Raw genomic sequence first — 24,085 nt, 5'->3', positions numbered from 1 at the left:
ATTTACTGTTATTCCTTTGTTGCTGTGCAACAGAAAAGAACACTCAATAGCAGGCTTTTGATAGGCTGCCCTAAAGTCTACTACACACGATTTATTTCATTTGCATACTCCAATCCTCCCCTCCGGCTTTTTTTTTTAAATCTCTTGCTGCTGCCTTACAACACCTCTTTGTTGGAATGCAAAACTGTGACATCATGGGCAGTCTCTCCAGTCATCCAGCACAGCTGGCTATTATAGCTGCATACTGAAATTTTATTGGCTGAACTGTCTTAATCTTTTCATTTAATTTAAACCTAATCTTTGTACTTAAACCATGTCTAATTTATTTTAACTGGATTAAAACTTGTTTTGACGCTCACATTTAAATGCTGAAAATGTATATAAGTTAGCCAAAACCAGTTTCTTGCCATGAGCAAGAGGAAAAATTGCATAAGCCAGAATCCTTCATTTAAATTTTATTCCTGTATTTACAAAAAGCAATTTACACTACAATACTTTGAGCAAAAAACTGAGATGCAGGAACAGATTTTCCTTTTAAAAGTATTTTGACCCTCACACCCTCCCAATACTTGCACTATTTTTAATGAATTGCTACTATTAGTTTTTTTACTTTTTTCAGTATGCAGCATCATCCTGCCTGCATCAGCTAGAATTTAAAATAAAATAAGAGCATGAGTTCTTTTATTATAACTGTCTATCACAGATGTTTTCTACGGCATGAGAAATGGAAAGAAAATTATTATTCTGGAAGAACTCTGAAAGCACCCAAAACAATTACCTCATTTTAACCCTTACTATATAATGAGCTGGGCTTCTAAATAAATCCTATAGGCAGCACTGGGGAGCCCCACCTTGGGAACCTGCAGAGCTCCCTCAACATAATCAGATTTCCTGCCTTGCCTTGCAACCTACATGCAAGCTGCAGGGCAAGACAGTTTAAAGCCATTTGTGCAGCTGCAGAATGAGAAGCACCTTCCATGGGCACTTTTACAGGCATCTAAGTATTTACACCTGGGGTCATAGGTACATGCCTGCTTTTTAAAGAACTAGGGATCTGTGAGCTCAGCACTTGGGAGCTCTCCCTGATGCAGGGCTCACAGCACTCTGAACCTTTAAAAGGCCAGTGTGCAGCTAGGACCCGGTCCCAAAGGAAGTGGCAGCTGGGGAGTGAGGAGTTCCCTTGCTTCCCAGCTGCTGCTTCCACTGGTGGGGAGGCGAGGGGGAAGGAGGAGGAAGATGGGGGGCTTTAACATGGGGCAGAGTTACTATTTATGGTATGATTTATGGTCTTGATTCCATTGCTATTTAGTGAAGAAAAAAATCACACACAGGAATGGACTGGGCTTTTTCTGTTATTTGTTCACCAATCTATTTCCAGGAAATTAGTATTCTTTCATCACAGAACCCTTCGCTTTCTCTTTTGTACTGCAAGTACTTTGCCCATATCAAAATCTAATCTGAAGCCTCTATACCAGTTCCTTAGCACTGGCAACCTCTAACTATCCTTCCCCAGGAAAAAAAAATCAGACCATAACATGGTAAGATTCCATCTATTATTTTACTGTTCAGAACCTATTCTATTATGAGCATACAAAGCTCACCAGCTCCCCCTTTTTCTATTTTTCTTAAAAAGCAAGACATACCCTTCAATATCAATATCCACTATGCTATTCTACCATGTTTCTGTTACCCTATATTATTCAGTTTCATTATGTGGAGCAGCAATTCTAGTTCATCCATCTTCCTGTTGCACAGGATCCTTGCATTAACATACCAACTTCTCAGCTGTTTCTCTGTCCTCATCAAAATTCCTAGGCAGATTAGGTTTAGACGTTTCAGTACCTGTATTGCCTGACTTAACTTCTCATTAAGATTAGTACTTTGTCCTTGTAGTTCATTTAACTTTTACTTCAGCCCTGTTCACCCTGTTTTCCTTCACCTGTGTATCAAAAAACAGATGTTGACAGTATGTGGTTCTCCTCCAACCCCCTTTTAAAAGTTCAAAGTTCTTAATTGTGTCAGCCTTAGCTAAGAAAATTAGTTAAGTCCAAAACTCAGGTCAATTTCCTTTATCAAGAATGCTTCCTAGATGGCAAACATTCTGAAAGCTTCCTCAGACCACTAGTCTTTAAGCTATCTATTCATTTTCATCTTCATGTCTTGCTTTTATCCTCTCTCTCTAGGGACTAAAAGTCTTCTACCAGAGAAAAGTCACCAGTCTCCACTTCTAGTATCTTTCCAGTCTGGGTCAGTTTTCCTTGATCTGTTTCAGTAAGAAACAGTGCCATTTCTCTTGATACACACAGTGGATTTTTCCATGCTTCTATGATAAATCTTATTTAGCCTCATGTATACATCTCGCATCCCTGCTCTTGGCAAATGACTAGGGGTCTACTGAACACAAGGCAGCTGCTGGCTGATTCTGCAGACAGACCATGGGGCTGGTAGCCATTTTCATGGGCAAAGCATGGCAGGCCCTGCCCCTCACCACTGACTAGCTGCAAGGGTTGCCCGTCAAAGGTTCTGCCCATCACTGCTGACTGTCCATATGACAGACATCCCTTGCAGCCAATCATAGGCAAGGAGTGGCAGCCATCTTGCCATGCCAGCAGCTCCCCTCAACCAGCAGGCTGTGTGGCTGGACCACAGTGACCACAAGGACACAAATCTCTTGCTGCTGCCTTACAACACCTCTTTGTTGGAATGCAAAACTGTGACATCATGGGCAGTCTCTCCAGTCATCCAGCACAGCTGCCTATTATATCTGCATACTGAAATGTTATTGGCTGAACTGTCTTAACCTTTTCATTTAATTTAAACCCAATCTTTGTTCTTAAACCATGTTTAATTTAACAAGGACAAAAATGTTACTTTTGGAAAGTTTTTTTTTTTTTTTCCTTCAGGGAACTAGCTAAAAGTGTGGAGCCCACCCTTTTTCACAGAACCTGCCCAAACTCGTCGTTTGCATGCAAATTGTGAAATCATGATTTCCCCTACAAATGATAAAACATCGCTAAATCAACTCTGGTGACCGGCCTGTTGATTCTTCTTGCTAAGAAGCACCAGTCACAATTCCTCTTTTGGGAACTGGTGTGAACCTTAGGTTCTTCCCCATCTCTTCTTTTGTTTGCAGGTTGTACTATTCTTTTGCAACCCCCTGTTCCCCAATGCACATCTGGGAAATTAGTCTTTTACAATTACACACTTTCTGCTACATCTTACTAATGAGAGACAAATTCTATCCATAGTCAAATCTGGGTGCACTGAAGCCGGTGCTGCCACACCTTCACCTACATTGTTACTCGAGTTAGACAGATTAACTCAGGTATGCCTACAAATGCTACAATCACTTCTTGATTATCTACACATACCCTTGGAATGGCAAGAGGGCTTGTTTCTGGTATCATATTTCAGGGCAGGGATTTACAGTTGGAGTCTTGCTTGCCTCTCTCCTCCAGCCTAGGAGCTCAAGGGCATTGCATGGAGGTTTGGCTCTCAGAAAAAAGAGGATGAGATGCTAGCATCAAAGTGCTGATTTTATACGAAGAGTACCCCTTGGCTCTTTTAGAAAGTTTACTGTTTTTGGGAAGTTGCTAAACTTGACTGAGTAAGAAAGTACAGGAGTAATTTGCATGATCAACAATTCAGTTAAAATCAGAACATGAATTTCTAGCATAACTAAAACTTACTTTTATAGCCTAAGAGTTTGCTTAACTAAATGTCAAAGAACCGTTGCCAAAACAAACAAAGACAAAAAAACCCAGTAGAGGGAGCAATGCTTCTCAAAATAAAGGTTGCAAGAATTAGAGGTGCACCAATATATCAGCCCGTATTGTATCAGCGCCAATAAAAGTAAAATTGACATTATTGGCAATTATCTTATTTTGGCCAACATGGCTGATCATGTCACCAATAAATGCTGCGTGCATGCATGCAGAGGCAACATCCATGCAGCTAGGAATGCAGCACAGCAGCTTGGAGAGCAATGTCTGGCCAGTAAGTCTGTGGAAGGGAAGGGGCGTGGGGGGCAGGAGAGCAGATAGAGGCTCCCACAGTGAGAGGGAGGGAATGGGGCAGGGGCTGGGGTAGGGCACAAGACAGAGCCACTGGCAACTCATTCAAGGGTGCAGGGGGTATGAGGGTTAGTCCCCGCTGCTGCACACACCCCCACGGGAGGCATGGGGAGCACCTGCCCACCAGATTTGCACGTGGGGTGAGGCTAGGCTGCCCACTGCAGGCTCAGGGCCAGGGGCTGCACCAGCCTCTTCCCAGCCGGGGGGCTGGGCCAGGGGGCTACAGTGAATTTTAGGGGGCTGTAGCCCACCCTGTAGCCTCCCCTCCCAGTGCTGCCACCCCCCTCTCCTGCCCTCACCCTGCCCAAAAATCTGGGGGGCACATTTCCCCCCATGCCTCCCCCTAGGTGTGTGTGCAGCGGTGGTGGTCCTCCCCAGATGAGCTGCCTACAGCCCTGTCTCACACCGTGCCCCGATTGGGCAGCACCTGCCTTTGCCCCACTCCCTCCCTCACCATGGGGTCCTTGACCTGTACCCCTCCTGCCCCCCCCAACACACTCCTTCCCTCCACACTTACTGGCTGCATGCTGCTCTCCAAGCTGCCAGGCTGCATACCAGCTATCAGCCAATAGGCTGGTTAATAATTCGCCATCGGTATCAGCCAAAAGTATCTTTATCAGTGCACCCCTACCAAGAATCCTTCATAATAGAAAGTTTCGTGGTAACCTAAGTATAGGCGTCAGTAACTACTCCTGCTATAAATTCAGAAGTTACACAATAAAAATGTCATGCAATATTTATGTGAGCCTCAGAACCTTGTCTATGATGCCCAAGGCATAAAAAAAATTGGTACAAAATATAATCAATATTTATCTGCTGAAGGACAGAGAGAAAAACAGAGGTTCTCTTCCTGCCCCTTTCCCCAAGAAAGGAAGGACGAAAATAGAACCGGGGGGTAGGGGAGGGCTTAGCAAATAAAGAGAAATTATGATCGAGTAAGTTTGGAAAATAAATATGCAATATTTAAGAAGCTCTTACCTGTGTGGCTTTGTCCCTCATACATGGAACAGTTTGTCCATGATTATCACGAGGCCACTGCCCAGCTAGGTAGGGTGCTGCAAGCGTATCCAGTGATGATGTACGACGAATGATACTAGAAGGGCTTGATGAGGGTGGTCGTGATTTGTCAACTAAATTTAAAAAAAGATGGAAAGAAAACCTGAGCATCAGGGACAAATGAAATATATTTGTTATCTTCAGTACACTATTAAGAAACTAAAAATGTTCTGCACTGGTTGCAGAACACAAGACGTTTGTTAACATAGGGATTTGAGGTTTCCCTTGTAGCCATTTCAGATTTTAGCTTTTTTTTTTTCTTTAAGAGCATAAACTGCTACTAGTTAAATTTTCATGGTTCTCCAAAAAGGCTGAGAAACAGCTATAATGTTAGATGGATACTGCATTTGAAAAGACACAATAGGCATTTTCTAGAATAGCATATAGTTGTATTATGCTTAAATTATCCAAGTGTCATTTTTGATTGGAGTAGTGATACAAATCTTTGCTCACATTTTTTCAACTTAATGTGGGATTTATTAACATACATGCTTTTAATCCATGTGCCAGATATTACATAATTTGTTTCCATACTCAAACTGAAGTTCCAACACTTCTAAGCAGAAACCTACCATTCTGATGGACAACTACAACTGAGTTTGATATAATGTTTCATGTGTGGTTTTGGTAGGTTTTTATACGTGTATATCAGAGTGCAGAATAAGGTATTTCAAAGATATAAAAGACAAAATGTCAACTACTATATCATATTGTTATTTCAATGCATACAATATTTAGATTGTTCTCTATCAAAAAGGGTAAATTAGGCTCAAAACATAACCCGCTTAAACATGGTTCTACAATTAGGGAATACCCTCCCACATTGAGGAGTCAGGGTGGTTTTTTAAAAAAAAAGTTGCCATTTTCTGTGCGTTCACACTTGCTGGATTTGGCATCAAACTGAGTAGTAGTGTTGAAAAAACGGTATCTATCAAGCAAGAACAATGAGTATTTTGATGCACAAGTTAGGTCAGCACTCTGCCTTTTGTAAGGGGACATACACCCAAATATTTCTGTTCCTTCTAATCAAGACATTTCTCAACCAGTTTGCCACAAGACCCCCTCAGGAGTGTCACAGTGATCCCTAATAGATGAAATTATGATTGGTAAGGGTATTTTTAACAAATACAGACACAGTACACTTGCTCAAGAAGCACACAAGCAACAAATTATTGCTCTCTACTGATAATTCCAATGACTAAAAGAGCCTACATATGCATTGATCAGCAAGGATCCTCTTGAGTTAGCTTAAGAATCCTAGAATCAGAGACAGTGAAAATACTCTACCTTGGGGTCATGAGGAACTCAACCACTTGTAGGATTCTGGACAAACTGAAAAAGAGATAATATCCTGACACCCCACAAACAACCTCAGGAAGAAGTGTCATTTTAGTTACAAGCCCCAGTAATTTCCCTGGAGAACAAGAGGAATGCTGTCCCCTGGAGTGGGAATTCTGAGTTTAAATATCCTCATTAACCCATTGAGGTCTGTGGTCCAGGACAGGTCTTGAACTATTCCTTTTGTTGGAAGTTAAGAAATAAATAATGATTTTTTAAATAATTTACTTCCTTAAAATTCACACTTATGAGACAGGCTCCTTAAAAAAAGAGGAAGAAAGAGGATGTGAATGAAGTGGTTTAGTACAGACCTGGATGGAATATCTAATATGGATGGTATCCAGCAATGAGAAGTACTCAAGCACTAGATGAAAAAGGAGAGATCAGCTTTAAAGAGGAGAGAAGCTGACAGATGTTTCAGTGCTATAAATCACAGGTTCCCAACCCCCGGGCCACAATCTGGTACCGGGCCATGACTAGTTGGCTGCTGGACCAAAAGTCCAGAAGCGACCAGCATACTGAAGACTGGTAGCCAACACTTTTTTATACCAAGTATAAAAAAGGGTTGGCTGCCAGTCCTCAGTCTAAAAAGGTTGGGAACCACTGCTATAAACAAGCCAAACAGGATATTACTCTAAAGCACTGAAGGCAAATCAACACAAATTACCAAGCACCTGTCCCGCTTCTAGTGCAATAAGTAAAAATACCACTCTGCACTGGATTACCAAGTGGATTTCATGTAGATATACATATAGATGGCACTAGCCACGAGTAATATAACCAATATGATAGCTGGGCCTTTACCGGAGTTCAGGGCTTAATACTATGCCAACATGGCAAAGATTATCCCCCTCAGCCTGCTGCACCAGGGTCAGGCTTGTCCTGCCCAACCCCTTCCACAATGTGCCATTGATAGTAAGCCAGTCAGTGGTGAAGCAGTTACTTCCTTTCATCCAAATGCCCTGGGTAAGACTTCATGAGCCAAAGGAAAAGCGAGTACATTGGGTCCCCAAGCATCAGCGATAGAACAGTTACTCCCTCTATCTTGATGCTGCTAGCTCTCCAGGCAAAATCCCCCATATCATCAAGATCCCAGACTAGAGTTCCTGAATGCCCTGGTGTTCCTATTGACCTTGCCCAGCCACCCAATAGTCATACAGACAATCCATCTCTCTACTGCTTCAAAATGCCCTGCAGCACAATGGAGAAGCAGCCTTTGCAGTTTGCATGCTCTGAGCTGTGCTTCTGCTTTCATCTATATGAGTTTCTATTGAGCTGTGGTGGCAGGGTATAGGATGATGGTGTGGTGCCATCAATAACTTAGATACAGTTCAGCTACACTGGAAAATCTGGCTATGACCTCCTGAAAGTTGGCAAGATGGAGAAACCATGGTGCCAGCACTCTCCGGATGGCATGGTACACTTCCCATGTGACTGGTCCTACAGTGGACTACACATGCCAAAGTGGATGACCACGGACTAGCAGCTGTTCGGACCACTAGCTTGCAGACAGTAATGGCCATATGCTTCTCCACAGTGAGGACCGTCTCATGTGGAGAGCTTGCTGCTTGAGTGACAGGGACAGATTGATGCAGACCTTCAAGAAGCTGACATGTTATCCTAAAGTTCTGCTATAACTCTTCATCATCTCATGTCCCCAGGATTATGAACTCCCGTTAGTGGCTGCTCATTTCCCTCACCCAGAAGCACAGGAACACAGTTTATAGTTGGCCTCAGAGAACACCATTCCTATCGTCTTATATGGCACCATCCTCCAGCATGCTGATTTGAGCCATGCAATGCCAGAAGCACATCTCAAGGAAGCACCATTCCAGGGCATTTTTCATGGTGCCATGTGTTGCCATGCTATTGTCTGCCAACTGGCAAATGAGCTGGAAGAGGATGCAAAGCACACCCAGGTAGGTCATGACTGCCTCTAGCAGGACAGGAAGGAAGCACCTTCCAGTGCTGCTCAGACAAGAAAGGAACACAGGGAGAGGAAACATTAGGTCAGGGGTGGGCAATTATTTTGGATGGAGGGCCACTTACTGAGTTTTGGCAAGCCATCGAGGGCTTCATGACAGGTAGCCCAGGGTAGATTAATATTTATTTTCTAAATTTTTAGGGGCCCCGTGGGCCGGACACAATGGCTCAGCAAGCCGCATTTTGCCCACCCCTGCATTAGGTGTTCATTCCCAGCTTCCAGGGGTAATACTGCTATACCTGCAATTGATAAACCACGCCAGGCTGAAAATAATGAGGCCAGCAGAGGTACCAAGCACACAACACATGCTGGGTAGAGAGAAGAGGAGGGGCAGATAGTCAGTTTGGTTCCTTCCTTTTTAGTCAGCAATCCTCAAGAGCCTTCACACACAGAGACCTGAAGGGCATGACTAATATATGGCTACCATACTTGTGTCTATGTAAAAATCAAAGTATTTTTTTAAATTCCTTTTGCATACAGAAGGGAAAAAGAAAGAAAGATCAACAACCCTGTGTAGTAACCCCTATGTTACTTGACTAGTAAAGTACCTGCCTCAAAATAAAAGCAGTTGTGACCACTACGATCACTCAACCCTCAATAAAATACACACAGAACAGTTAGATTATCACAGAATGCATTAAAAGTGGCAAGATTTTTTTTACTATTTTAAATCTATAGGAAACAGTCTAAGTGTTTATATGAGAGGCATACCAGAGTTTAAAAAAATATATTTTGCACATTTACCTAGATTTTTCCCAAAATAATGGGAAGTCATTCAGGATTGAGGTTTATTAAACTGTTACTTAAAATGGAGACAATATTCAAATATATTTTTAACGGTCACTCACACCTGCTCTTAGTAGACACTTCACCATCAGATTTTTGACTCCTAACTTGGTAGATATTGCAGATTGTACTATTTAACTCCTCAGGTTATTGCAACGTGTCATATTAGAAACATTATCTATAATGTTTTTATAGTGTTTTCCTACACAGTTCTTGAACTAAGGGCTCAGCTGCTGGCTTCCCTTGATGTGACCTACATAACAAGAGATCTGCTTTCATGGAGATAACAGTTACAACAGCTGTGCTGATGAAAAACAATGGAGCTGTTTCAGCAAACAGAAGCCTCTTAAACATTATGTCTCTTTTAATTGGCCTAATTATCTTATTTAAACTAATACTTCTGACAACTATCAACCCTTCAACCCCTTGAAGATAGATTTAACATTACAGTCATGGTCTTTCAGAAACTAGTCTCCAATTATGTATGAGTATTTCTTTTTTGAGCAGAACATTCCAGAAATAGGTTCCGTCTCTCTCCATGTATACATTTTTGAGACAGTTAAAATGCTTAATGAGACAAGTCTAAAAGGAACAAATATAGATTCCTACATGTTTTTAAATGAAAATTTTACAAATCTATAATTAGACCCACTGCTGCAACCAGAAGAACTCATGAAATATTTCCTCAGGGAAACACACATCACATTTCATCAAGTCAAGTAAGACAAAGGCATCCATGAGGTGTCCAATTCTAACTACAGCTTAGGAAACAAAACAAGGGAAACAAGAGAGAAGACCTAAAACAAGATACTTTGGCTTTACAGGCTTGCTTCAATTGCCCTAAAAATTTAAAACTGTGGCTAGAAGAAAGGATATTTAAGCACAATATGTATGAATTATTGAGAACAAACCCGTTGGGGGGGGGGGGCGGGGAAAATCAATATCCAGACTCTCAAATCCCTTCTAAATACATTTCAAATCAGTAGTTTCCATTAAATAAACCTGAATTTAAGAGCTCCCCATCTTAAACAACAGAAAAAGATATGGCCCCTAATTTTGGATGGAGATATATATATACCAGTTGTTATCTAGTATAGAAGCAGCTTTCAAGAAAAGACCATTTGGTTCTTAGATTCCTAGCAACCCAAAACTGTCCACTGGTAGTAACATACCTGATGTTTATGCTTTCCAAAATAGTTTTACAAAACTGACGAAAAATAAATTTTTGTTGAAGCATTAAACCAAAGTGACTTCTCTGCCACATTTGCAGCAAGAAGCCATAAAAGTGAGATTATAAATATAAATTAACTTTTCATGGAATTTCTCCCATCTTAGACTTAAATTATTAAAAAATGAAACAAAGCCCAACAAAGCTGCATAAAGGAGGTTACACAAGTATTCAAGTGTCTTTCTCTCTGTCTGTGCTTTGTTAGCATGAAGTATATCACAGTGCCAGTACAATTCCTTTCTACAGCTTTAGATTCTGCACGATTATTTTCTATTACTGCATATTGGTTTGCATACATCATAGACGGTTCATGAAACCAAGAATATAGAAAGTTCAATTAATGAACCACAGTTTCAGCGACCAACACAAGGATTCAGGAATTGCCATTTTTTACAGTCTTACAGTCATATATGAGAGCTAATGCAGTCATGTAGTTAAGAAATCATGTTTACTGTTCTGCACCCATTACTCTGTCACTCTCTAATTTTTTTAATGATTTACAGTCTTAAAGGTAATTTAAGAGAGTGAGGGAGCTCCATTTTTCTAATAAGGCTTCCACAAATGCAATACAACCTCATTATAACAGACCTGCACAGGGCAGAGAGAAAAGTTAATTCAAAGAGGGTGTTCTCTGTAACTGGGTTTAATAGTGGAAAAACCAGTTTCTGCTATAGGATTTTGTTATAATCTGGATTTCTTGCAAAAAAATTTGAGCTACATTTTAATATATACCCAAATGGATTATTTTTAAATTTGAAAGCAGCATGTAGATTGATGCATGTAGATAATAAGAAACATGTCCATGTTTTATAGCAACACCTTAGCTTAAATTCTTCATATATTAAACCAGCTGTGAAAACAGGCTACATTACAAACTGGTGTATGGGTCCCACTGTCTTGATACTGGGAATAAGTGAAACAGTACCTTTTCAAAAAAAGACAATAGGCAGAGCAGCCCCACCGAGAATTTTAAGAACATACAAACAGGCAACCTATAAATCTCTCAAGGAATGCAACCGCCTTCAGTACTACCCAATCACAGTACAATTACTCATTTCAAGGCCCCGTCCTAAAATTAGGGTAACTTCTTAAGAAAGAAAAAGGGACTGTGAGTAAAAGTTAATCAGTAATTTTCCATTTTGGATTTCAAAATTAGAGGAAGGAAGGAATTTAAAAAAAATATTAAAAATACAAGTGCATTTTAAACATAAATGCACTGTTATTCATTTGGGATTTTTATTTTAGAAACAACTCTGAAATTAAGGTGTTTAAGGCCAAAATTTACTATGGTTTAGTAAAATAAATAAGAAAGTCAATTCTAAACGAAATATCACATTCATACATGGAAACTGAATCAGTAAACTTTATGTCCTGGGATCCTACAGACATAAGAGTCCACTGTCCTGCTTCAAGTACCTGTGAAGTATGGGAGATTTTAAAAAGAGGTACTAAGATTTTTTCCCTAGGGACAATACCATATAGTCTGTAAATTAACTTGAATGACCTGCAATTAACTGCAAGTGTACCTCCTCTGGGTACTTACTGGCAGAGTGGCAGCAATGTTGCATGCAAACAGCCATGCTGCTAGTGTTTTGATCTTGGTTACAACCTGGGACAATCAAGACCACCTCAAATTAGATGTCCACTTACAGTCATAGTGTTCATTTGGAGGGGGAGAAGGAAGGAGAACTATACAGTTAGGCACAAATACAAAACAAAAGTAACCCATTCCTAAGAGGTTTTGGGGGCATATAACATGCATCTGCTTACCAAAGATAGAACCGGACAGCAACTAATTTCTAGCCTGTAGAATGTGAAGCTTTGCTATTCAGATAGAAGTTGAACAGAGCCACAGCAGGGCGAGCAAGTGTCTTCATTCCATAGAAAAGGTAAGTCTGAGTAGAGCTTTCCTTTTGAATAAACTAGCTAGTTACAGCATTATTTTTCTCTTTGAAGGATTGTTGACCTTAGTCCCCTCTGGTTAATGTGAAATGGCTACAGTGTCAGCCCATGAGGTAACTTCAAGTATGGGAGTAGAGCCCTGAGATCATATGGGATTATACTGAGTTCACTTATACTTTGGTTACCCCAAGTCCCTGGACAGCTCTTCATACTGCATAAGCAATAGGGGTGTGCAAAGTGGGCTGCATTAGATTTGGATTTGGCCCGATGCAGGGCACAGTGATTTGATTTGTTGATTCAGATCATTACCCCGATTCAACTCGGCTGAATCTGAAGATTTGATGCCAATACAGAGAATCACCTATTCAGCCACAGACACAGTTTTAAATGTTTTTTCTACATACTTCAAGGTACCAGGCGCAGCTTGTAAATGCTAAGATGGTGGGGCAGATGGAGTGTCCTACAGGAGCATGGGGGGGACCCTGTGTGCTCAGCAGCGGACCGAAAGTATTTCTGATCCACTGCTGAGCACGCAGGGGACCACACCCCCATGCTCCCCTGGCTGGACAATCAGCCACGGGGGGACCCCAGGTGCCCCCCCAGATTTTTTCCCAGATACAGGAGGCACTAGTCACTAAGTCGGGCGGTAGGTGCCCCGCACGCTCTGCAGCAGACTCGGAAGTACTTCTGGGTCCCCTGCTGAGCGCGCCTGGGACCCCTGCCCCCCATGCTCCTGTGGGATGCTCCATCCACCCCACCATCTCAGCATTCACGAGCTGCCTGGTACCTAGGGGTATGTAGAAAAAAAACATTTGAAGCAGTGTCTATGTTCGAATCATTGAATCTCTCCAAATCAATTCAGAGGATTCCAATTCAATTTGGAGAGATTAAAGGGTCTCCTGATTCAATTCAGATTTGGAGATCTGGCTGCCAAATCAGGCCCAATCGAATCAGCGACCGAAGCTTTGCACAGCACTAATAAGCAATCCAGCCCTCCAGGCTTGGATCTGCATGGTTCAGTCCTGGACTACTTTGCTTCAACCCAGGTAGTACTTAAATAGCTCAAGAATCTTCCATGAGAAGAGTTCTTTCACAGCAGGAATAGATAAAAGACAGTGAAGAAGAAAATAACATGAAGCTCTGTAGTCATCTTAGTCAAGCATGGACACATTAAGAATATCCACACAACCAGAAAAATTAGTATATTAATAGGTTGTACCTTTGAAAGGTTTTTTTTTTTTTTAAATTTCTCAGCTTCTGGCTTTCCCACAACAAGAAGTTATGTCTAAAGCAGTGCACATCTCCACTGCATAATGGGGAAAATGGGGATCTGCTAAGACTATTAACAGACTTTCCTCAATTTATCATAAATCATGGCTCCACAATTTTAGCACTGTTAGATCTTCATCATCTGGGTGGTGCCACCTATGATGCACTCTGAATGAAGAGTGCATTAGGATGTTGCCCAGGAGTGGGTTACCATGAACCCCAACCTACCAGCAGTTCATGAATGCCCACAGAACTGTGGCTAAGCCAGAGTAAAACAACTCATATTGGTAATTTGTGCTATCATCAAACTCAGGTAAAATAATGAGTTTAAAAAAAAAGCTTTGTCATACTAATGTTGCTATACTTTTCTGATCAGATTACATGTTTGCTTGGTATCGGTCAATCTTGATGTAATATACCCATATAAAGCAACACTCTTGATGGAAAATACTTGTGTAATGCATTTGACTTGATTCCGTACAATCCCACAGCTAATAAACTACAATGATACAAAACCGACAAGACGTACATTAAATGTATTGAAAGCCAGTTAAAAGGACAACTGACAAAAATATCATTACAAATGTAGGATCACTGTCAAACACCTGTGCTTTTCAAGTGAGGTCTTGAAGGAACTGTTTTTTATTCTACCCCATTTAGCATTAACATCATCGTCTAAAAAACAAAAATAGTGAGAGTTTGGTAGAGCCTAGATGAGTTGTAAATTATAAATAAAGCATGTCACTGACACAGAGCCAGCTGGACTGCCTGGATGAAGTGGGTAAAAAAAATATGCGCGTTTCAGTTCAACTAAATGTAAGACAACTTGTCTAGGAACAAATAACGTATGCCATGTTTATTTGAGAGGAAAAAAAACTAACCTGGGAAGCAATTTTGGGGAAAAAAACTTGAAGGAGGGAAGGGAGGAGGAATTTGTCAGAAGCTGAAGCTAGGCAAATTCAGAAAATAAAAGAGGTTTTTTGTTGTTAAAACAATGCAATTAAGCACTTGAACAATTTACCCGGGATTATGAGTAGATGTCTACCCAAAAGGAGGCAGTGACTGGCCGATTTCATGGGAAGATTACAGGGTTGGCCATTTTCACAGACTAATTGTGGCAGAGGCCCTGTCCCTCATCACTGATTGGCTAAGAGGGCTGTCTGTCATGCAGCCCTGGACCTGGAGGGAGAGCTAGCAGCCATCTTGGGCTCCCATGTGCCAGCACTATGCATAGCCCGGGCAGGCTATGCATCTGGGCCACAGCACCATGAGGACTGCTGGTTCCCTCTGGGGAACCAGCATTTTATTCAGTAATTCCCCCCACCGGTGGATTTGCAGACATTGCCCACTTGTGGGCAATGCCAGATTTAATATTTTCTGTGAAATCACAATTTCAGTAGGTCCCTAATTATGAGAGTTTCTCCATCAATGTAAATTTTAAAATCAATATTGGATGTTGGAACAACACATTAAAACACAGTTAATCCAGAGAAGCCTGACAGCTTGGTGTTATATGGGGAGGTGAGACAAGACAACAACATAACCACAAGTCTTTTCCATTTTATTTTCTGCATGATAATAACGGTGACAGAGAAAAAGATGTATATTGATTCCTTCAACTATGACTAAGAGATATGAATTTGTATGGAGGCACAAATTATTCACCTATATAATTTATTCAGAAAGCATAACATCCTGCTTTCATTAGGAGGAAGTTTCATTTTACAATGTCTTCAACATTTTCCCCTCCCTATAAAGAGGTTCTTACAGAGGGCCATCTCCCAGCCAACTAATTGCAAAGAATTTTTCACAAAAGTATTGAGAGCTAAAAAACCCCACAATACTTAAAGGCAAAATGAGTAATGGAACAAGAAACATATTAATTAGGTTCTTAAAATCCATGTACCCTGCATATCAGTACAAGCAGTGCTACTGAAACTTTAAAGTTCTGAAACCAAAACATGAAACCACTTGTTTTCCTTTAAATGAATACTACACAAAGTTTAAAGTATTCTAAGATTCATCATCTTGTTTTTATCTTTTTACAACACAGAAAAGTTAATTCCATCTTAACAAGTCTCTGGAAGTAGATACCAACTAACTTTAAACCACATCATAGTCAATAAAAATATGCAAAAAAAACCAAACCTCATCATGCAAGTTTTTAAATCAGTTACATTGAAATCAAACCTCTCCAATGCAGTTCATTTCAATTAAAGCAGTCCAACTCTTGGAAAACAGGAAATCACATACCTCATTTAGTAAAGTTAAAATTTACTTCCTTTATTTGCATTTTTTTCTTTTTAAACCCAATTCAACAATCTAAGTATCACTGTCAAGTAGCATGCACTAAAAAACAGTGCAAAGAAAGGGAATAAAACCAATAAACTAGTAACTAGAGATGCAAACATGGACTCACTCAATTTCAATGACCATTAATCACTGAGGCATCAACAATCCTAATGCTTATCTCTGTAAGGAAATTCCCCCATACAGCTACTACAAAAATATTATCTATATTCTGCACTTATTCCCCATGTAGTACTCAAGCCCATCTTTTGAACACAGGAAGTGCTTTATAATGCTATATGCTTTAGGTAATACATGGTCTTAACTGTACTAAGTTGGGCACCCAAAATTAACGTATACTTTTGAACATACTGCTTGTGCAACCTGTTGTTCACAAATCCAATTTCATTTTCCAGGGTTTTGTGAAAACTAAATTCATATTTGAGAAGTGCTCAAATACTGTAGTAATGAGCAGCATAGCACACCTGTTTTAAGAACTTACTCTCTCTTTAGAGCAAAGTTTTAATAGTGTCCAGTAAATAAGGATTGGAACCACCTTACTTTTCACACTTTTTTAGTAAACAAAAATAACAGCGCATTCTCTTGTTGCAAAAGAACTCAGAAAGACCACAACAGGTCAGAAAGGAATCCCTTACGTCAAAAACAATTTTAAGTCTCTAGGTTTATCTTGTGAATTATGTTTATACACCTAACAGTGCTAAAATTGCTTGACATCCCACAGCACCCTTGAAAGGATCTCAAGGCATCCTAAGGTGCCACAACACCCTGGTGGAGAACCAGTGGCATATGCACAAAGGGAGAAAGTTAAATTGTACAGGCTATCTTAATTCTGGCTTCGCTTAATTGCTGAGCACATACACTTGTGCTTTTAATGCAATTTTTACCATGTACTTTCCTGATGATGTGGAAGTTCTATCATATACTACACCCACATGGTTCATCAGCAGTGAAGATCTCTCACATCACCTAATGAATAAGTGATTGGAATAATATATTTAATCCTCTGTGGAGCAGCACTAGAGAGAGTGGGACACTCTCCCAATGGGTTTTACAGATATATACTGAAGCTGGGGACTGATAACATACTGCATTTTGAGCTCCATTCTAGACTTTGTAGGAAAGTGCACTCTAGTGGGCACATATTGTGAAAAAGTACCTGTGGTTGCTGCCTCCAGAGCGCCTCTTCTTCAATGAGGTGCTTAACCTCTGACCCATGGGCAAAACGCAGCCTGTAGAGCTACTATGTCTGGCCCACAGGGCTCCCGACAGGTCAGGAAATTGGTTGGTGGGCGAGCAGTGGCTAGTAACGTGTCACTCCCTTCCCCCCCTGCCAAGTTTCCAAACCCTACGTACCCATTCAGAGTTAAGTTTGTGCCCTCTTCCCCTCCCCCATTTCCCCCACAGGGATGAGTTAGGGCCAGGTCATACCCTCCTTTCTCCACAGAGTCAGGCGATGCCCCCTTTCACTCAGGTGCGACTGGGCTCAGGCCATGTTGCCCCCCGCCCCACATGCATAGCCAGATGGTGCCCACTGTGCTGGCCCCAGGCACTGAATCAGAACCACCATCTGGCCCATGGTTGGACAGACACTGCCCATCTGGCCCTCCAGGAAAAAAGGTTGAGAATCATTGGACTACATGATCAAGATCTGAAGAAAAAGCATACAGCTGGTTGGTGGTATCATACAAGTTTCCAGTTAAAGTGCCAAATGCTCCAGAACAGGGGATTTCAAAGATCTGGCCCAGGGGCCAAGTATGGCCTGTGGAGCTGTGCCATCCAGCCTGCAGGGTTCCCCCGAGGGCTGGAAAATTTTGTGGTGGGACAAGTGGCAGCAGCTCATCCCACCACACTTCTTGCCCTGTGGGGAGTCCTGTAGCCATATCTGGAGCACAGAGCTATGTCATCAGGCCCACAGGGCCAGACATTTGGCATCATGAGAAGCCACAGCTCTTCTCTCCAGCCCTCCACCCTGCACCTTGCCCCTACCCCACTGCCAGGTCCCGCACTGCCCTGTGCCTCACCCAGCGGATTCTTGCTGCCTCTATTGACTGCAACTACTGCATTTTCACTTCAAGACAAGGCTTTGTTTTCCCTTTGTTGAATGGGGGGGGAGGAAGGGGAAACCTCATCTTGAAATTGAGGAAATACAGTAGTTGCATTTGGCTTCCACTTTCACCCAAATTGCTGCCAACCAAGGAATAAGTTGTTAGAACTAGGAAATATCTTACCGTTAGGGTAGCTGCTTTTATGCTTTAAAGGACACCTGGTTACAGAGTGGTGAGTTACAGTTTTGTTTAAACTTTTCTTCTATATTCAATCTTATTTAATCTTTGCTTAAGTTCTGTATAGCCTCATTACCTGAACTTTATTTTGCTTAATCAGCTGGCCTTGAGTTGTTTTTGCAGAGCTCATAGTGCTCATATTTATTATTGCATCTTTTCTTTTCTATCACCGTGAGAAGTTCTTCTAACATAACACAGAAATGGCCTTGTTCCTAGCTCAGATGAACTGACCTTGGTACTAACCAGCTGAATCAGAGGGATGAAATGGTTGGACATGTTAATGAAAAGGTAGTAAGGGAGACCAATGGACAATACCCAAAGTTAAGACACCAGAAAAAGACCAAATTAAGAGGTGTGCTCATGATGGTGAACAAAGGAATATACTGACAGGAAACAATATGGACAGCCTGCTGATCGCAGAGTGACCAATCCGAAAGCAAAGAGTCAGAGGAGTGAAGTTGAAGAAAAGCATAAAAAGGGGATAGCAAGAAAGGTTAAGTGTGTCTCATCAAATTCAGGAAAACATCCATCTGTACCAGCCATAAAGATTATCCGCTGATGCCACCCACTAAGTTTGGGAAATGATGGGGCATTATTTCTGCAGGGCAGTGTATCCTCTGGGTTGTTAGGTGAGATTATTTCTGAATGTTTTTCTCTCTCTGAATATAGAAACTGCTAAAATAATATTTGTTGCACTGATAAAGTGAGACTTTGATTTTAGGACACTGAGCTGGGTTCTTATTTCATGCTCCATTTAAGGGTTAACTATGCTTTAATGAACCGGTAGTATTATCTGATGGATGGTGATCCTAACATTAGACACTAACATTAGCACCACTGTCTATCAGATAGTGCAGAGGGTTCATTAAAGCATAATAAACCCTCAAATGGAACGTGAAATGTGAACACAGACGGGTCATTGTCCTAAAATCAAAGTCTAACTTTATCAGTACAACAAATCTTATTGCTCCCGTCTGGCCTCGTGGAGGTGCTCTCTTGCCCCCTTGGAGCATGCACCCAGCACCGGCCACAGGGTGCGTTCTGGCAGCATTGACATTGGGTCCTGTTCACCCTGAAGGAGGCCCCAACACTTTCCTGCCATGACTTGGTCTTTTCCTTCAGTGTTGGGGCACTTTCTCGTCACTCCTTGCAGCCCGGGCACTGCACTTAGCAGGTGTTCCTGGGGCTCCACCTCCCCTATACCCCAGCCATGTGCCAACCCTCAGGACAGTCAGCTGTTGGACTGCCAGCCTGCCCTTCTGATGTCTTTGCCTGCTTCCTCTTCTCCTCGCTCATCACTCAGCTTTTTCCAGTATGAGCCGCCCACAGGGCATTAGACCATCCTGGTCAAAATGCCAGGTCTTCCCTTGCTATACTGCCATCTGCTGTGTCAACCTGGCTACTCCTGGTCTGTGGAGATTGTCCTTGGCCCCTTCTCCCTGCTTCAGGGCCCTGTGAAACTCAAAATTTAAGAAGAAAGAAAAGAAACAGTTGGGGTATGGGGGCTTCTGCCCGCCCCACTTATGGGTCCAGTGTCTTTGACTCCAAGGTGCCTTGACACTGTTCTCTACCCCAGCCTACCCCACTGGGCCAGCATAGTACTTCATTCAATAAATCCTGGACTCCTCCATCAAGTCCCTGCCAGTATACTTCTTGGGCTACCGACACCACCTGTCTGTCCCTGATGGTGATACTGCCCTCCCCTCCATTTCCCCACCACCAGCTTTTAAATCAACTGGGCAGTGATTCTTAATGATGTCATCAGCTGGTGCTGTTACCAGCCAGCAATAAAAAGTGGCTGATGAAGTGCGCGCAGGCGGTTTGTCTCGTCATAGCTCATCTGGCTCTGTTTTTCCTACAAAAGTTAAGTATGCCCTGCCTTCATGACTTTTCTCTTTCTCCTTTAGGGGGATCAGCCCCACCTCAGGTCCCACTGCAGGGTGGGAGGGTGTTCCAAGGCCTCCCCCTGTTTCTCCCTGGGACAATTATCTTAGCAGTTTCTATATTCAGAGAGAGAAAAACATTCAGTACAATAATCTCACCCAACAATCCAGAGGATACACTGCCCTGCAGAAACGATAGCCCAACTGTTTCCCAAACGCAGTGGGTGGCCTCAGTGGATAATCTTTATGGCTGGCAGAGACAGATGTTTTCCTGAATTTACAGTGTCCAGTAAATAAAGACTAAGTTCATTCTGGTATACAGTTGCTGGTTTCTCCTACGTATATTCCATCAGGGCATTTAGTGCATTTCTGGAGGTGCAGGTCTAAGATCCAGGAATGCTGATGGTTCTGTTGTGGGGATATAGTTATTGTAGGGATGGTAGAGATATGTCAGCAGGTTTTACATTTCTTGTCATGGCATGGTCTGGATCCATTCGGTGTGTTTTGGGCCCTAGGAAGTTTGCTTCTGGTGTTGAGGTTGGCAAGGTTTGCTGCTTGTTTAAAAAAGCCAAAATAGGTTGTTCTGGGAAGATCTCTAATTGGGTTGGTCTTCTTCTAGTATGGGTTGCAATTATTTGAGGATTTTCTGCATAGGCTCCAGAGAGGGATATTATGTCATAACTAGTGGTGTGCAATGATTCATGAGGGTTTTCTTTCTAAACTGCAGCAATTCTTCATGTGGTATCTGGGTGAGTCTTTCAAAAGTGTAATCCATCTCTCTGGAGGAGTGTCCTGGTTGAGTGAAAGCCCTTTTGAGATCGGTGAGGTGATGATCATGGGTGTTCTCCTCAGTGCAAATTCAGTGGTACCAGAGGGCTTGGCTGTATATTGCATATCTGCACTGTGCAGATATGCATATTGGTTCATGGGTTTCTTGTATATGGTGGTCTGTATTTTATCATTCTGGGTAGTAATCATAGCGTCTAAAAAGGAAATGGATGCTGGAGTATTGAAGAGACAGTCTGATGGAGGGAGTGATTACTGTTGAATTTCAGATCAAAATCTATCAAAGATTGCAGGTTTTCAGTCTAAACGCCGGAGAGGTCATCAATATATCTTAAGTATAGCAAAGGTTTGATGGTACAGTTCTTGAGGAATTCTTCTTCCACGTGGCTCATAAAAAGGTTGGCATATTGTGGGGCCATTTTGGTACCCACAGCTGTGCCCATGACCTGGAGGAAGTGTTGGTTATTGAAAGTGAAGTTATTGTGTGTGAAGATGACGTGTATAAGTTCAGTAATATCTTTAGATCTGTACTCTGAGTTGTTATCTTGCTCTTGTAGGTATGTAAGGCAGGCCTGAATGCTATCCTGGTGTGGTATGTTGGTATACAAGCTGTTAACGCGCATGACAACTAGGAAGGTGTTGCTGGGAAGGCTACCTAAGTTTTTGTAGAACACCTGTTGCATCTTAGACAAAACTCACTGTGTGGGTAACAAGAGGTTTTAGGATGGATTTGATGAAGCCTGATATTTCCTAAGTTAGGGTTCCCCAGATATGGTTGGATATGACATGTTTGCCAGGGTTCCCTTGTTTGTAGATTTTAGGTAGCATGTAAAAAGTCCCTGGGTTAGGTAGTGCAAGGATCAAGTTTATTTGTTTTTCTTGTAGCTCAAATGGAAGTGATTTGATGGTAGTTGTGAGTTTTAAAGTAAAAAGGGGAGTAGGATCGTCCCCTAGTTTTTTGTACCAAGTGGTGACAGAGAGTTGTCTGTTAGCTTCTTTTATGTAGTCTTCATGGTTAAGGATAACTATATCTCCTCCTTTTTCTGCTGGTTTTATTACTATTTGGTGGTTAAATCTTAGAGATTCTATGGCCCTTCTCTCTCCGAGAGGGAGAGGTTGTTATGGTGGTGTGTGGTGTTATTTCATGGTTCATTCTTTCCCTGAAGCAGTCAATATAGCAGTCATGGTTAGAATTTTGTCCACTCTGAGGGTGTCCAATCTGATTTTTTTTAAATGTTTTGGGAGTTGATCTTTTCCTCAATGTTGTCAAAGGATAAAAAGTGTTGTTGGAAGTGGATTCACTTTGGTTGTGGAAATATTCCTTGAGGTTGAGGTGTCAAATGAATTCTTCTAGTTTGCCACACTGAAATATTTTATTAGGGTATTTTTCCAAACAGAAGTTTTGACCTTCAGAGAAGACAGTTTTTCCGGTTTTGGTAAGTGTGTACATGGAGCGATTGATGGTATTGGAGGATTGGTTGCTTCTTGCAGTTTCACCAAGTTTGATGTTGGAATACTGTACAGTGTTGGTGTTGTTTCTCTGATGGTTGTTTTGTGGTTGGGAAAGTTGTTCCTGGAGTAACTGGTTCCAAACCTTCTTTTTATGTTGGATGGATGTTGTAGAAAATCTTTAGTAGTCTCTTTGTATATATTGTATAATGTTTGGGAAGATGACTAGATTTTTCCCTTTTAAGTTCTTGTAGCATGTGGCAATTTCCTTCTTGAGTTGATACTCATCTAACCTACTTCAGAAGAAAAAGATGATTTGTAAGTTACTCTGAATTTCTCTGGCACAGTTGTTGGAGCTGTGTGTAACAGTCAGAGGATTGTAGATTTGCTAAATGCAAATTATATTAAGGTTATATTACAGGTTGGTTAGTCATGACCAGGGATCTGGGTTTTCCATTTCCCAAGGAAAACAGATTTCCTGGTTTTATCAGACAAAAAAAATGTGGATTTCCTGTTTTTGCAAAAAGCTCTGTAGGCAGATAGAGTTCCAGCCTGCAAGAGCTGTTTGCAAAAAGGCTGGGAATACCCTAACCCTGCCCAGGGGAAGGGGAGGGGGGAAGGGCAGTGGCTTTTACTCTGAGCCTGACCTAGGCCTTGCCACTCTTTCCTCCTAAAGCCTGTGAACTGGCAAGTGGGGTTTGCAGAGGGCTGGGGGGTTGCAGGTCAGGGCTGGGGTGGAAGCTACCCGAGGGCTGAGGCAGCAGGGAAGTGTTAGGGGAAAATACACAAGTGCCCGGCCAGCGCCTCCGTGTGCAGCTTCCCTTAAGGGCTGCTAGAGCCGCTCCAGTTCCACGTGCTCCCAGTCAAGTACTCTGGCCACAAGTGGCGAGGTGTTAGGGAAATACACGGAGTGCCTGGCTGGCTCCATATCTCTCCGTTTGCAGCCGGAGATGCAAAACTGAAGTGGCTGTAGCAGCCCTCAAGGGAAGCTGGACATGGAAGTGCCAGCCAGGAGCAGGGAGATGTGGAACCAGCGGGGCACTCATGTTGTTCAGTCTCAGGGGGCGGGGGGACCTGCACCCCCAGATCTGAGTGGGAGGCAGACTGTGGATTTGAGCACCCACTCTGATTCCCTCCCGCAGGGCTGCTGTAGTCCCACAAGCAAGATCTGGCACAGCTGGAACAATGGGGCTGCACCGGGATCTCCTTGTCCCCCTACTGCACTGAGTGGCAGAGCCCTGCGCTGCTTCCCTCAGTGCTGCCCCCCACATGCAGGAGGCGCATCGCCGGGGCAGCACAGAGCTAGCAGCTGCTAGGAGATCCCCACGTGGCTCCTGTATCCCCAGCTGCATAGGGTCACAGGGCAGGGAAACAGAGCAGTAGATCCCTGCTGCCCTGCTCCCCTCCCTGTGACCTGGTGTGGCTGGAGACAGAGGAACTAGGCATGGGTCTCCTAGCAGCTGCTTACTCAGTGCTGCCCCAGCGATGCGCCTCCTGCATGTGGGGCTGCACTGAGGGAAGTGGCATGGGGCTCCATCAGTCAGAGCAGCAGGAGGCTCAGTGCAGGTGGGGGACGGGGCCAAAAATGCCAGCGCAGCCCTACTGTTCCCAGTAGTGCCGACTCTTGCCTGCAGGGCTACAGTGGCTCCAGGGGAGGGCAGGAATCAGGGCAGGAGCTTGAGCCTGCAGCCAGCCCCCCACACAGATCTTGGGGTGTGGGTCACTCTTGTCCCCCAGGA

General features: G+C 42.6%; 1 protein-coding gene across 2 annotated transcripts in view; it reads right to left on the bottom strand.

The window, feature by feature from the left end:
- The window catches only part of FAM117B (family with sequence similarity 117 member B), an 81,462-nt gene that overhangs the window by 44,787 nt on the left and 12,590 nt on the right, over nt 1-24,085 (bottom strand). For both annotated transcript variants that reach the window (XM_090044769.1, XM_090044770.1), the window contains exon 2: nt 5,052-5,203. In XM_090044769.1, coding sequence (XP_089900895.1) covers nt 5,052-5,203 — 152 coding nt within the window. The remainder of the gene's footprint in view (nt 1-5,051; nt 5,204-24,085) is intronic.

Source organism: Crocodylus siamensis, chromosome 4 (assembly GCF_052110815.1).
Source record: "Crocodylus siamensis isolate JL-2025a chromosome 4, ASM5211081v1, whole genome shotgun sequence".
NCBI lineage: Eukaryota > Metazoa > Chordata > Crocodylia > Crocodylidae > Crocodylus > Crocodylus siamensis.
This window is presented reverse-complemented; position numbering and strand designations above follow the sequence as displayed.